At 34.2% G+C, this 15,115-nt stretch overlaps 1 protein-coding gene across 1 annotated transcript in view; it reads left to right on the forward strand.

The window, feature by feature from the left end:
• The window catches only part of LOC110211524 (sodium channel protein type 9 subunit alpha), a 211,305-nt gene that overhangs the window by 139,533 nt on the left and 56,657 nt on the right, over positions 1 to 15,115 (forward strand). The window contains exon 18 of the mRNA XM_078146987.1: positions 846 to 1,322. Within this exon, the coding sequence (XP_078003113.1) occupies positions 846 to 1,322 (477 nt within the window). The remainder of the gene's footprint in view (positions 1 to 845; positions 1,323 to 15,115) is intronic.

The raw sequence follows: 15,115 nt of genomic DNA on the forward strand, positions 1-15,115 counted from the left end.
ATAATTTATGCTTTCCATCTAGCCATTAGGTACTCAACAGCTTGTTAAGGCAGAATTTTGTAAATACAGTGATTGTTGAAAGACTAGAATCAAGGTGCTAACCAAAGGGATGTGTCATGGAGAAAAATATATATATTCCAGAGAAAAGGAAGCCTCCAGATTGGGATTTTTTCACTTGTCCAGTTTCTGTTACTTTTTTTAAATACATACTAACATGTCACAAGACAGAAATGGTAGTCCATCTTTCTCATTACTCACTAACATTTCTCCTGAAAAAAAATACATTTTCAAATAAATAATCCATTCTTACTGCTAAAAGAGAGAGAAAAAATGCACAGAGCTTCAGAATAATTATACATGTAATAGGAATCATTCTGTAAGATTTTCCCTGTTCTCACCTCCTTTTCAAAATCTTCTAAAATCAGCTTTTGGCAACAGAATTCCTGGCCTCCTTCTACATGCCTCACCCACTGATACTCTTAATAGTGACATAGCAACAGTCTTTCCTTATGAGAATGAATAATTCCATCTCCTGTTGGACACAAGGGATAGTACGTCAAGAGACTGACATAAGAAATAATTAAATATTAAGAGACTGACTACTATGGACAGTGACAACTGACGTTTATCCCACATGTAAACAAGGAAAGAGTGTTTTGTGGCAGGTCTGACTTTTTATCTGCAGACAAAAAGAATTGCCTTTAAATATACACACATGGATGTGTGTATATGTGTATATGTGTCTATGCACACATACGTGTACATGTGTATATATTGTGTGTGCATATCAATGTCCCTTCAGAAAATAAAAGGTACCATTGTACTTTTTCCTTCCCTATTCATAGGTACTGAACCTTTTTCTGGCTTTGTTGCTGAGCTCATTTAGTTCAGATAATCTTACAGCAATTGAAGAAGATACTGAAACAAACAATCTTCAGCTCGCAGTGGTGAGGATCAAAAAGGGAATAGATTATGTGAAAAAACACATGCGGGAATTCATTCAGAAAGCATTTGTTAAAAAGCCAAAGATTTCAAATGAGATCAGAAGAGTGGATGATCAAAATATTCAAAAGGAAAATTACATACCCAACCGTACACTTGCTGAAATGAGCAAAGATCAACACTTCCACAAAAATAGAGACGGGACCAGTGGTTTTGGCAGCAGTATGGAAAGATATATGATGGATGAGAGTGACAGTCAATCTATCATTCACAATCCTAGCCTCACAGTCACAGTACCAATTGCCCTAGGAGAGTCTGATTTTGAAAATGTAATTACTGAAGAATTTAGCAGCGAATCAGATGTTGAGGGGAGCAAGGAGGTAAGATTATTTTATGCATATTTTTGATGTTATGACATAGTAAGATAGGATAATCATTTGTAAGGTTTTTGTCTTTATGTTTGCCTTCCCTCAGTGATTTCCTAACAAATCTGCTTATGATTTCACTTATTAATATGAAAAAATGAATTTCACATCTCATAAATTATATAACACATCCAGTTGATTAGCACAGAAAATATCTTTAAACTTGTCCTTTTAGGGAAAAAAATAATTCTTTTATTTTCAAGTTCTATTTAAGAATGTTATTTGTGTTGCCTTAAGTCATGTGATAGACTTTTCAAATAATCATCAGGTAGAATTGAATATGTACTCTGCAGGATTCACAGAAGTTAAGAGATGGCCTCATGAGTTTATAGTGTAGTTATGGATAAAAGACTGACATGTAAAAAAACCTTGAAAACTACTCATAATGAATTGTGGAATCATGATGGGCAAATGCTGTGAGAGTTCAGAGAAGGAGCTAAATGAGCCCCTCAGGGAGGGTTTCATGAAAGAGCTGAAACTTGAGATGGGCCTTGAACGAAGCGGTGGTAATTGAATCACTAGAGGGGAGACAAGAAGGAATTCTAGAAAGGTGAGAACTTATTAAGGTAAAACTATTTTCCACATAGTACAATGATTTAATTTCATTGACATTTATGACAGATTTATTTAAGTAAGAGAATACTTCATAGAATTTTTAAAATTCAAAATAATAGTAATAGCCATTATTTATATAATGTTTTATGGCAGGGTTGGGGAACTTGCGGCCTTGAGGCTACATGTGGCCCTCTAGGCCCTCCAGTGCCACCCTTAGACTGAATCCACACTTGAGGACCTAGAAGGCCACATGTGGCCTTGAGGTCGCAGGTTCCCCACCCCTGTTTTATGCTTATTCAACCTTTCCATATTACATATGAATTACATATAAAATAGGAAACCGAGGCTCAGGTTAAATTATGTGGGTGTCACTTAGCTAGTACATGTCAGGGGAAGTATCTGGACTTAATGTCTTTCTTGACCCCAAGTTCAACATACTTTCCACTGCACCATGTTGCCCATTAGTCCTCATTTCTGAGAGATCTTTTGCTACCCTGCTATAACTCTTCTATTCAAAAACAATATAGAATTGAAATAGAAAGAAAGGAATCAAAAGGGTCCTTGTTTGATTTTTCAATTTGGTAACTATATGCAGAAAAGACACCAGGATATGATCACACTTTCGAGAATAATGAATGTCTTTTTTCTGCAAGGATCAAAAATGCAGTTTTATGGAAATATGTATTCGTTCCCTGGAGCAGTTCTTCAAATGTGCCTTCTTGACACACTACTGGTTCTGTGGCTACATTGTATTAACTACCTCGTGTTGCTGCTTGAGTGAAACAAACCTCAAGAGCTAAATATGTGGTAAATTTTTAGATGCTATTAAATACACAGCTTGTAAGTTGTTGTTTGTTTTGTTTTATTTAAATAGGAGCGCTCAAAGATCTTTCAAGGAAGTTTTACCAGTAAGGCAATCCAAAATCCTGCTGGAATGATTTTAAAGAAAGGGGGGACATGTCTCCTTATATATCTGGTTGTTTGTTTGTTATTGTTGTTGCCTTAATTGAGGGGGGGCATAACTGGTTCTTTGTATGATCCATTGTGCTGGAGGTTTTCTTTGGTCCAAGTTGTAATTTTCATTTTTAAGTACTAAGGGAATATAAATAAGCAGTTCAGTATAGCGAATCAAGCAGTGGACCAATGTTCAGCCCTTTGACCTTGGGCAAGCCATTTAATCTATCTGAGACTCAGTCTCCTCATCTGTAAATTGGGGATAATAATACCAGCTGTCTCCCAAAGTTGTGAGGATAAAAAGATTTAATGTCTGTAAAGTGCTTTGCAGACCTTAAAGTACTAAATAAACACTAGTTATTACTTGGAAGTTTCCCCCATGTTGTTTTAAGACTCAAACACCAGAATTCAAATACAGAATAGAGAAGACAAAAAGAAACATTTTATAAACTTAAATTCTGAAACTTAAATACAAAGTAAGAAAAGAAGAAAAAACCATGTCATGTGCACAGCAGAACATAACAAAGGATTCAAAATATATAGCAATAACTTTTCATTTCAAGAAAGCCTGTATGATACATACTACATGTATGATATCTTCACTAGCCTGTCTAGCCTAGAAACTCTGCCAGAACCTGGAGATGTAGGAATTTGCCTAACTTGCTTTGTAGAATAGTCCAACCCTGGTCCATTGACAGTTAACAACCAGGAAGATTTCCTTGTGGATTGCTAGTTTAGATGAGGAGACCTACATAGAGAAGACAGTGAAATATACTTCTGTGAATTGTAATTAGATTCTTCATTCTGCACTAACGAACTGTTTTGGCTAGCAACCATCTTCCAATATTATTAAAGTTAAGTTCAAGCAGAATGTTTAGCTATAGTGCCTTCCTAAATCAATCTGGTTTCATTCTACAGACGCCAGTGTCTGTGCTTGATGGAAGGCTATTGACCTAATATAGACACAGTTTATGTCTCCTGGAACTAGAAATCATATGCTGTCATCTGTGGTTTAACCACTAGAATATAGCCACTATTATACCTATTCAGAATATGGTGATAGAACCACCTATTAGATCCCGGAGTGTCTACCTCTAGGCCTAAGTCAGAGTGTTATTGCCACAGCACAGTAGAAATGACATGTTAAATTAAACCTAAAGAGAAGATCCGATTTTTCTTGTATCACAGTGATTCGCTATGTCATTAGGATGACCAAGAGTTCTTAGAAACTTAGGATCCTTTCATATAATGCACAAAATTCTCATTTACTTTTGAAATAAAGACACATAACCTTCACATTCACCGAATAATAGATTACTTTCTCCCCTATTTAAAAAGGTATATCATACTGTTTTACTAAAAGCACTTTAACCTTATTCTTGGGATTGTATATAAGAATAAGAATAATAACAAAAGCTTGCATTTTATGCTTTGATGGTTGCAAAGCACTTTACAAATATTGTCTCATTTTATTCTCACAAAAACCATGAGATATAAGTGCCATTACTGTTCCCATTTTACAGTCAAGGAAACTGAGGCAGGCAGTGGTTAAGTGACTTAACCAGGGTCACACAACCAGTAACTATGTGAGGCCTGATTTGAACTCGGGCCCCCCTGGCTCCATGCCCAGTACACTATCTACAAAGCCACCTGACTCCTAATAGGGTTATCTCAACAATCAAATGAGATAATATATAAATGCTGTCTCTAACTGTTGTCATGATGATGACTAATCATTTAAACATGTATTTTCTCTAAGCTTAAAATCTTCAAAATCATGATTTCTTATGAAACACAAAATACAAAACATTACATAGTAAATGATATGCTGAAAATGTCTCACTTAAGTTATACGTTTAGTGAAGTATACGTTATAATATCAAAATCAGAGCCTTTCTTTTTTGATGTGACTACTTCTTAAAGTAATATTAAGGTCTTCATTGTGAGTTCTCTAATCTGATTAGTTTTTGGCCACTTTTCTAGGCAATCAGTCAGTAACCATTTATCGAGTGTCTACCATGTGCCAGGCACTGTGCTAAGTGCCAGGTCTGTAAAAAGAGGATTAAAATCTCCTCCATCAAAGAGCTCACACTTTAATGATGGAAACAACAAGCAAACAAATATGCACAAACAAGCTGTATACAGAAAAAATGGGAAATAATTAACAGAGGAAAGGCACTAGAATTAAAAGGGGTTAGGAAAAGATTCCTGTAGAGAATAGGGTTTTAGCTGGTATTTAAAGGAGGCCAGGGAAGTCAGGAGGCAGGGATGAGGAGGGAGAGTATTCCTGGCACAGAAGACAGCCAGAGACGATGGCTGGAGCCAAGAGGTAGAGTGTCTTGTTCAAGGAATTGCCTGGAGGCCATTGTGCCTGGCCTGAAGAGTATATGGTGTGGAGTAAGGTGCAAGAAGACTGGAAAGGTGGAGTGGGGAGAAATGAGATTATGAAGGACTTTGAAAATCCAACAAGATGTTGTATTTGGTTGGAGGCAACAGGGAGTCACTGGAGTTTATTTGAGGAAGGTGACATGGTTGGACCTGCAATTTAGAATTTTAGAATTTAGCCCAGAGTGTTGGTTTTTATCTTTTAAGCATGGTAAATTGTAAATGACTCATTATTCTGAATTTGAGAAAAGAAAGGAGAGGTTTGGATTTATTCCACTGAACTTATTTTAAAAGCGAGGGTGAAAGGATCTTTTCAGGGCAGGAAGATGACTCACTTTTGACTTATTTATTCTTTGAAAAGTAAGCTGGCTAGAGTTAGTGATGGATTAGATTGTAAGTTTACTAAGTCTATGAAGATCTCTTCCAGCAAGAAAATTCAGTTTAGCATCATTTCAATTTCTTTTACATCTGTAATTACTATATTAAACCAAAATGGATGTAATTGTGTGCAAAAACCCACATGTAATTTAAGTTCATGAAAAGGACACAATTCCTAATTATTCTCTGAATAATTCCAGAACTACTCCAAGGTTTTTTTGTTTTGTTTTGGTTTGGTTTTGAAAAATAATAGCATTTATTAAGCTTATTTTCATTGTTGTCTGTAATATTCTACTTATCGTGCTCTGGAAGAAAGTAATAACATCATAGCATTGGAATGCACGTTACTAAATATTCTGATCTTGACCCCTATATTTGGGCAGGTAAGTTCCTAATCTGTTGGATATAGATAATAATTGTATTGCTATTTTTAAGATCCCTAGAACAGAGATTCTTCTTCCTTTTTAAAAATTTTGGTAATCAGTAGCAAAAATTTGTCTCTAAAGAGAATAATTTGTTAGTTTTTGCATTTCTGATTCCTATTAATATAATCCAGCACTATATATATATGTATGTATGTATGTATGTATGTATTTATGTATTTTTATAAGAGTACTACATTGCTGCCTAATTTAATGTGTTTGGTATATTTTCAATTCCAGACCTTTGAAAAATCTAGAGATTAATTCTTCATTTTCCATCACTAGCTTTTATTTTTTACCTATAAATATATTGCCCTCTTTAACTTTATGGAAATTTTGTCCTTAGAATATGATTCCTTTTCTATGAGACATAAATAGCTGCATCTCATCCCTAAATAGTGCTTGACACCATTCCTTGAATATAGTGGGCACTTAATAACTACTTTTTGACTGACTAAACAAGGACATCTGACAGCATTATAAATACATTCAATTACTTCATCTAATTCAGTGATAAATGTTAAACTTATATAAGCCTATGCTAGGCACCTTGGAAACCACTGGACAGTCCCCCAAGTTGATACCAAATCACCGAAAAATCACCTTCTTAGCAAAATTATTAGTCACTTAGTGGTAGTATATCTGAACCAGCACTTCCCACCTGCATGGGCTATAGATCCCTGAGGACCATTGTTTTGTGTTTTACGTTAAAAGTGTTATGTCATCTTTCCCCTTTGTGAGTTTTACATTTAATGTCTCCAGAGACTTTGCTCACTCTATATGGATTCATAGGACTGCAGTGACTCTCCAGCAGCACCCATATTTGTCTTTCAGATTTGTGTTCAAGTTCTACTGTTTTTAACAGTTTTGCTTTCCTTAAGAGCTCATGAACTATGCTGGTATATATTAGTTATTTCTCTTCCATTCAGCTTTTCTACTCTTCTAATTCAAAGGATCATGAACTCTGATTGATTCACAGCTAATGCATATGAGAAAGGTAAAAAAAAAATAGAAATACCCATAATTTTAAAGATTTGGCGTGTTGTTAGCAGTCATTTTGGAAAGTATGAACCTGGCTTAAGATTAAACAAAAAGTCAACAGGGAAAAAAAATTTATTTCATTGATAATTATGATGAATACAAAAATGTATTGATAGTGCCTCCTTGTAGCAGCAAATACCATATCCTAGCTATATTCTACTCTGTTACTTATTCTCCCAAAGTGACCATCATTGTCATCTTCACTTCTTTCCTGTAAGCACATTGAACTACATTCAGTTCAACACATTCGTTAAGCCCTTACCATATTCAAGAGACTGTAGTAGGCACCAGTGATACAATGGTGAAATATTATATACTTGCCAATAAGAAAGTTCTTCTTTACCAGTAAGGAAGATGGCCAAAGATTACCATAGCAACCAGGAAAAATTGTGTCACATAGGGATTGCTTGAAGGAACTAAAGGTATTTTTATTCTTGTTGTTCAATTGTTTCAGTCATCTCCAACTCTTTGTGACCCCATTAGGGGTCTTCTTGGCAAAGATACTAGAGTGGCTTTCCATTTCCTTCTCCAGATCATTCTACAGATGCGGAAACTAAGGCAAACAGGGTTAAGTGATTTGCCTGGGGTCACACAATTTTTAAGTGTCTGAGGCCAGATTTGAACTCAGGAAGATGAGTCTTTCTGACTCCAGACCCCAGATCCACTGCATCACAGGAAAGCAAAATCTTAGAGTTGGAGAGGACTGATAACTATATCCAAATATCTTAAGGGCAGAAAGGCAGAAGTAGGATTAGTGGGTTGATGTTTCAGAGAAGCAGATAAGAGCTTCAGAAACTTCTTCACAAGTAGTACTACACAAAAGTGGATTCGGTGACTTAGGAGGTCCTCAGTCTAGTGTTAAATAACTAATTTGGGTAGAGGTAAATAAGAATGCAGAAATGGTATACAAGGCATTCTTACTAAGGTACAGTTCAGAGTAGGTGACCTCTGGAGTTAATTTCAGCTCTGAGATTCTGTGAAACACATAAGAGCATATATTTAGAAAAGTAGAGCTCTATTATTTTATCTATAATCTTAAATATTTGAAATAATAATTAACTCTACATATTTGTTATGTATGTCTGTATTTCATCATGCTTGTGTACCATGGAAAAATATATTTCATTTTTAGTATGTTCTCTTAGAGAAGAAAAGTAAATATGTAACATTATTTGGTTCAAATTTCTGTTGATTCTTTAAATATTTTTAGAATTTAGTGTAAATATTTTGATATCAGTGTTATTATCTAATTGATGCTTGACCAGTAGATTCTGTAATCAGTGTAGGCTCATTCAGTGGTATGAGAACCTCTGTAAAACAGGAAAAAAAAATTCTTACAGGAAAGAAGATGCTATGCAGATTTTGACTTGGATAACTTATATCCACTCATCTGATACTAGTTATTTTTTACTTTTTATTGTGATCAAATGTTTATTCAAATGCTACAAAAATGAAAAGTTTTCTCCCTCTATCACTAAACATTCTCATTGGGGCTGAATAAGAGGGAGTACTGGGGAGAAGAGGAGAGGAAGAAAACAAGCATTTATATAGTACTTGCTAGGTGTCAGGCACTGTGCTAAGTACTTTACCAATATTACCTCTGACAGCAACCCTGTTCTGTTGTAATGCCTCATTTTACAACTGAGGCACAGGCAGGTTTAGTAACTTGTTCAAGGTCATACAGCTTTTAAGTGTCTGGGGATGGATTTGAACTCATGTCTTCCTGACTCCAGGCCCAGTAGTCTATGTACATATGTACTATACCACCTAGCTTCCTTGGAGGTTATAAAGTATTGCTTTAGAAGCAACCCTTGGAAAATGTTATACCTACATTCATAAGGTTCTTTTCTTGTATTACCAAGTGATACTATTATATGGTTTCTTAGCCTTTTTCTTTTTTTTTCCTTTGTGCATTGCCTTTTAGCATTCTGTTGAGTGGGTTTCAAATGGCTTTCAAAGTTTTCAAGTATATAATAAGCGACATTATCACATATTTCAGGTGCATAAATAATCAAAATATCCAGATACATTGTCTTCTTTATTTTTCAGTCATGATGAAATAACTAACCTGATTCTAGACGCTAGTACGACTACATGTGTAACCTTAATTACCTTACGTTCTTACTTCTCACAGGGGTAAAAAGCAAGGTGGATAAATCATGGGAGCAGTTCTGGTGTTTTAAACCAGGCAAAGACAAATGTGACAACTTTTTCACAGGTTACCTAAAAAAAAAAATCATACATATATGATATTTTTTTCAATGTCTCTTGTCTTGCATGCCAATAAGCTGAAATATATTCCTGCCAATTCCATTGCAATAAAGTAAAATTCTATAACCTGGATAAAGGCTCTTATCACAGCATGTTCCTGGGGCAGTGCATCATTTTTTCGTGATTCTCTTGCTGACAGTTCTTTGATACATCTATGTGATACTTTGGCATCCTCAGCTGCATGTTCAATCAGTTTTTATCATTTGGATTATAAAAGTGAGAAATTGGGTGTAACCGAAGCCATTAAAACATCATTGAGCTTGAAGACTTTGGTCAATTAAACCTCTTTTCTATTTGTGAATGGAATGTATCACATCACTTTTCCAATTTATATTCATTGAAATTTTGTTTCCAAAGCAAGACATGTTTGGGAGAAAAAAATTGAGTTCATTTTTTAAAGAATTCTCAACCAGAAAGTATTATAACTTTCATTTTAGATAAAGAGGATTCGCATGATTGGTATTTGAATTCTGATTCATCTATCCAAAAAAGAATGTGGCTTAAATTCCAGGAGAGACTGGCCAAAAAAAAATGAAATAATTTTAGGAATTTTTAGTTGAATGTAGGAGACACCTGGTTTCCTGGATCCAGCCAGATATTTTCAGTAAAGAGTAACTCATCTTTATATAGCACTTTAAGTGCTTATAAATTACTTTTCTCGTGACAAGCTTTTGCCAGTGTTATCCCTGTTTTTCAGACGATGAAACTGAGGCTCAGCTAGTATCAGGGACTTGCCCAGGATTATATAACTAAGATGTGTCAGAGAGATGGGTAGAAGTTACAAAAAATCAAATTTAGACTTGATATCAGGGGGAAAAAAACTTCCTAAGAACTACCCAGAAGCAGAATGGTCTGCCTTCAGAGACAGTGGATTCTGCCAGCTCAGAGATGCTCAAGTAAAGGCCCAAGTAACCATTTGTCAGGCATGTTATATAGCAGGGAATTCCTTTAAAATGGATTAGATAGATGCCAAATACTTTACAACTCTGAAATTCTGTGATTTAAATCTTCTGACTCCAAAACCAGCATCACCCAACTAACCTTCTTCAGAAAAGAAAACTGTAGCAACAAGATATATATGCCATTTGTGCCAGGTCACAAAATGAGTCACTGGTGGGGGATTTGAATATCTGAATGAAGGTCTTCACTTTCCACTATATTCTCTTTATGAAGGAAACCAAGGACTCATGTAGTATTTGTCTGTTGAGTAAAATGCAAAAATTTATTTAACATATGAATTACAATACCCTATTTTAACTTTGTCAGTATGATAATAATTTAGGATCAGTGGAAGAAATAACAATTTAAAGTATACTTTTATTATGTTTCTCTAAATTATCAGGTGCGATGAAAATTAATGCTATGCCTTAGATAAAACTGTTTACTTCATTTAATTCTTACTGCGACTTTATAGCACCACAGCATATTTTCACATTAAGACAGCCTGTGAGTTATAAGTCTAGTTGTAATTGAATGGTCGTAATGAAAAGTGACTTAGATCATTCCTTTCTTAGTTTCTCAGATACTTTTTTTATAAGTCTCATATCTTTTTACAGATGAAGACCTGTCCCAAGATGTCTCAAAAAAAGCTTTATACTTAACTAAATGTTTTGAGACACATTGGTTTTATATAAATCAGCTATTGAATACATATCCTAATTTGCCAAAGCTACTATAGATTTCCTTATATAATGATGCTGTACCATACAAATATGACAAGAAAACATGAGTATTCAATTTCAACTTCAGTAAACACTTTTGAGAATTTGAAATATAATGGCTTTTTTCTTTAAAATAAGCATGTCCTTGAAAATATTTGTTTTATAATCCAGTTCATGACGTCAATATAGCCTGTCATTGCTGTGACATCTATATCACAACAAACCATTGTGGAATGATGAAAGCAAAGCTTACTCAAAGATTTATAAAGAGCAAATAAAAATACATACTTCACATAGTGTTACTTAATAATGAAAAAGGTGTTGATGTTGTCTGGTTTCTCCATTTACTTCTACCTCTTCCAATATGTTTTTCCATTATTTTTATCTATACTAAAATTGAAATGACTTAGAGGCAGTATTCCATTTGAAAATGATTTCTTTCTAAACTGTAAAAAAAAAAGATCTACAGCTTGCTGGAACTTATAAAAGAAAAACTAGTGCAGATTCTACAAAAGCCTACCACAGAGTACTTCTATCAGGAAGTCAAATGAAAAGAGATCCCTTTTCACTGACAATTTAGTATATATAGCCTTTGAGAAAGTTAAGCATTGTTGTCAAGATTATAAGAATGAATCTAAATCATTTAGATTTGAATATATGTATTATTTTAACATAATACCTTTGACTTCCTTACTAAATTGCTTTAAGAAAACATGAATCACAGTTTTATGAAGGTCATTTGGCTAAGAATTTGAAAATTTTGTAGAATTTCTTTATGAATAGCTCTTTAAAATATAGCATTTATCTTCAGCGTATTTACAGAAAATTAGACTTAAGGAGTTTGATAACAAAGCCTTTTAACAGAAATCTCTGACAAGTGGCTTAAGATTGAAAACATCAAAATTCTATGACTGTAGTTGTCATTTTTACCTTATCCTGATTTCAAACATTGTGAACGCTATGCAAAATGAAAAAGAAATTCTTTAACTAGAGTTTATCCTTTACTGCATTTCACAATCAAAGACCATGGCCAAATAGGTCACTAGCCATTCTACTCATGTGATTCCCCCCTCCCCTTTATTTTACAGCTCAGATTGCTATTCAAATAACTGAATTTTGTCTCTCCTTTCCCTTTGCTTAGTTCATCCCATTTCTTGTGTCTTTATGTGATTAGTCTGTGATTTCTCCTTATGTCTCAGCCTATCATGTTTCACTGCATTATTTTCTGATTCCCACTTTTATTCACTGTACAAGAGTGACTTGGATAACTGTTCTGTAGTCATGGTCAATTCAGCTGAGTTTTGGTGCAACAGACCATTTCTGTGCCAATTAGTTTCTCCAGGAATAATTTTGCTGTTGGCCAAGATTGTATACTTTGTACCAATATTTAAATCAATGTGATATTCTTAGCATTATCTTCACTCTTTTCCGCTCTGCCATCCTTATTGCACAAGTGGTAAAGTGAAGAAAAGTGATTTAAAAGTAATTTAAGTGAAGAAAATTAAATAGCACTGAGGGATATTTTATGTTTTTATTTGTTAAATAGATTAGCATAATTAAAAAATAATCATCTTGGGGACGAACCTTCCAGTGATGAGCTTTTCTGAAATTAGTTATATTTATCCTCAGATAACAGACATTATTTGAAACCAAGCCCAGACTGAAGGCCTTTCCATCTTGATAGAACCTACCACCTGCCAAGAGTCCCCTGCTGTCATAGTCTTGGAGAACCCCAAGTTAACCGCATACCCAAATGAAGCATCAGAAGTGTTTTGTGGCTGACAAGAGTAGCTTCATTTGAATGTGATTTTCCATTTCCTACTTTGGCCCTTTGCATCTGTGATTTAATTTCTATGATTATTTTTTTCATGTTTATTGAAATCCTTCCATACCTTCTTATCCCTGGTGATTCTTGTTCACGTTTTCTAATAAATCATCGAATCATGTGACAATAGATTTGGAACTGAAAAAAAAATTAGAGATTAATAGATTAATCCCACAATTTTAAAAAATAAGGAAACTTGCTTGCAGGTACCAATTAGAGCTGGGATAGGAACCTAGATTTATTGCCACATGTTTTAGTTGTTCTTTATGTAAAAAGAAGCCCTTCTTTTTCTTTCTTAATTGATATAGGTCACATGGACTAATGTTTGTAACACACTTAGCACAGTGCCTGGCACATAGATATTAACAAATGCTTGTTCCCTTCCCCTTCTTCATAGTTATTATGGTGATCAAACTATGTCAGTGTGACCAGTGAACACACATTAAATATTTAATGTCATGTACAGGATTAACCTCTTTCCTATGTGAAAACAAGTTAATTATTCATTATCAATGTATTTTATAACATAGGCATAACAAAATAGCGACTCCAGAAAAAAAGATAAGATTAGGAACAGCAGAATAAATAGTTCCTTTGCCTTATGCAGTGTTCATAGTTCTGTATATATTAAAGTATTACTATAGTAGATATTCATTTGGTGAAGCTAGTAATTTATTGTTGATTTTGGAAAAGTAAGGAGAATTATCTATTTAAAAGGTGTCTCTTAGCAGAATCAGTGCTGTGTATAATACATTCTAATAACTAGTAATTTTGAGTTTGGGAAATTTAGTTTTCATTCCAATAAGTAGCATTAATGAATAGCTCTGAATCAAAGGAATTCCTGCTATAATTGATTAAAATAATAAAATGACAAAAAAGAGATTTTTTAAATATGGACAGTACCTTAAAAGAAATATATTTTACTCTCTTCCTTAATTATCTTGCTTAGGATATGTTATATTTGATGACATTTAATGAGAAGGGCAAGAAGAATTCTCAAAACTACCTTTAAATCGCTCATGTCAAATTCATTAACCAGCATCCAACAATTCTCTCATTTAAAAAAATCCTTACATCTCAAATGTGGGGAGGAAAAAAACCCTTTATTTAAGCTGCATAGGGTTTAGCATCAGAGAGTCTTAACTTTTTTTGTTTCTTAGACCCTTTTGATATCCTCATGAAGCCTACGGACTTCTCAGAATTATGTTTTTAAATGCATAAAATAAAATATATAGCATTACAAAGAAAACCACTTACATTGAAATACAGTTAACAAAATACTAAAACACAAGTTTATTGACCCAGGTTAAAAACCTCTGGTTTAGTGAAATGTGCATATGAATGGTTATGTGTATATATGTATCCATACATATGTATTTACATACATATATTCACTTGCATGTTTGTGGTGCACTTATGTGTTAACATTTGTGCTGTGAGCAAATCTGCCCTGCTGTGACCCATTTGACAGCATATTTTCAAGGTCAAATGGCCTTAGGTTTAGGAAAGGTATAAGTTAGTCACAACATACAGATATCTCAATGCCTATGGCAATTTGCTTCACTACAGAATGGGCAGTAGTTGGTCCCTTGGCACAGCCATGATTCTATAGAAAAAAATTCATATGTATATGTGTTTCATATATATATGTGTGTGTGTGTGTGTGTGTGTGTGTGTGTGTGTGTCAAAAATTATTTTTGTTACTAATATAGATAAAAATTAGCTCCTCCTCTATTATTTAAAAAAACAAAATCCCCAGCATTTGGCACAGTGCCTGCATTATGGAAGGCACTTAATAACTGCTTGTTGACTGTTAGCTAGTTGCTTCTGCTTGGTTCCCCAAATCTTTTGGAAAGAGAAAAAAAATTTTTTTTTCCTCTAAAACCACTCAGTTTCTAAGTGTTCCTGAATATTAATTTACTTAGCTCCTAGATTCCTGGATTTTTGTTTGCTTCTAATTATGGATTCCTGCAGTGTGCTAGACTCTCATTATTGATCTCCCAAACCAAAGTACTACCACCTAGTGGGAATAATGCCTCTAATGCCTATTATAAAATAAGTACCAGCACAGCTGTTCTTCTGACCATTGTAGTTTCATGAGGACTGTGTCTGCTTACATCATTTCTCCCTCATACAGGATTTTATCTGTGCAGTTTTTACTGATGTCATACTCTCTGTGATAACAAGATTGTAATAGTCCAGCCAAAATGTGCACTTAGAACTACTATCATTTAATAGAGTATTTGCAATAGAGAT

Source organism: Phascolarctos cinereus, unplaced genomic scaffold (genome assembly GCF_003287225.1).
Source record: "Phascolarctos cinereus isolate Bilbo 61053 unplaced genomic scaffold, phaCin_HiC Scaffold_726;HRSCAF=1367, whole genome shotgun sequence".
Classification (NCBI taxonomy): domain Eukaryota; kingdom Metazoa; phylum Chordata; class Mammalia; order Diprotodontia; family Phascolarctidae; genus Phascolarctos; species Phascolarctos cinereus.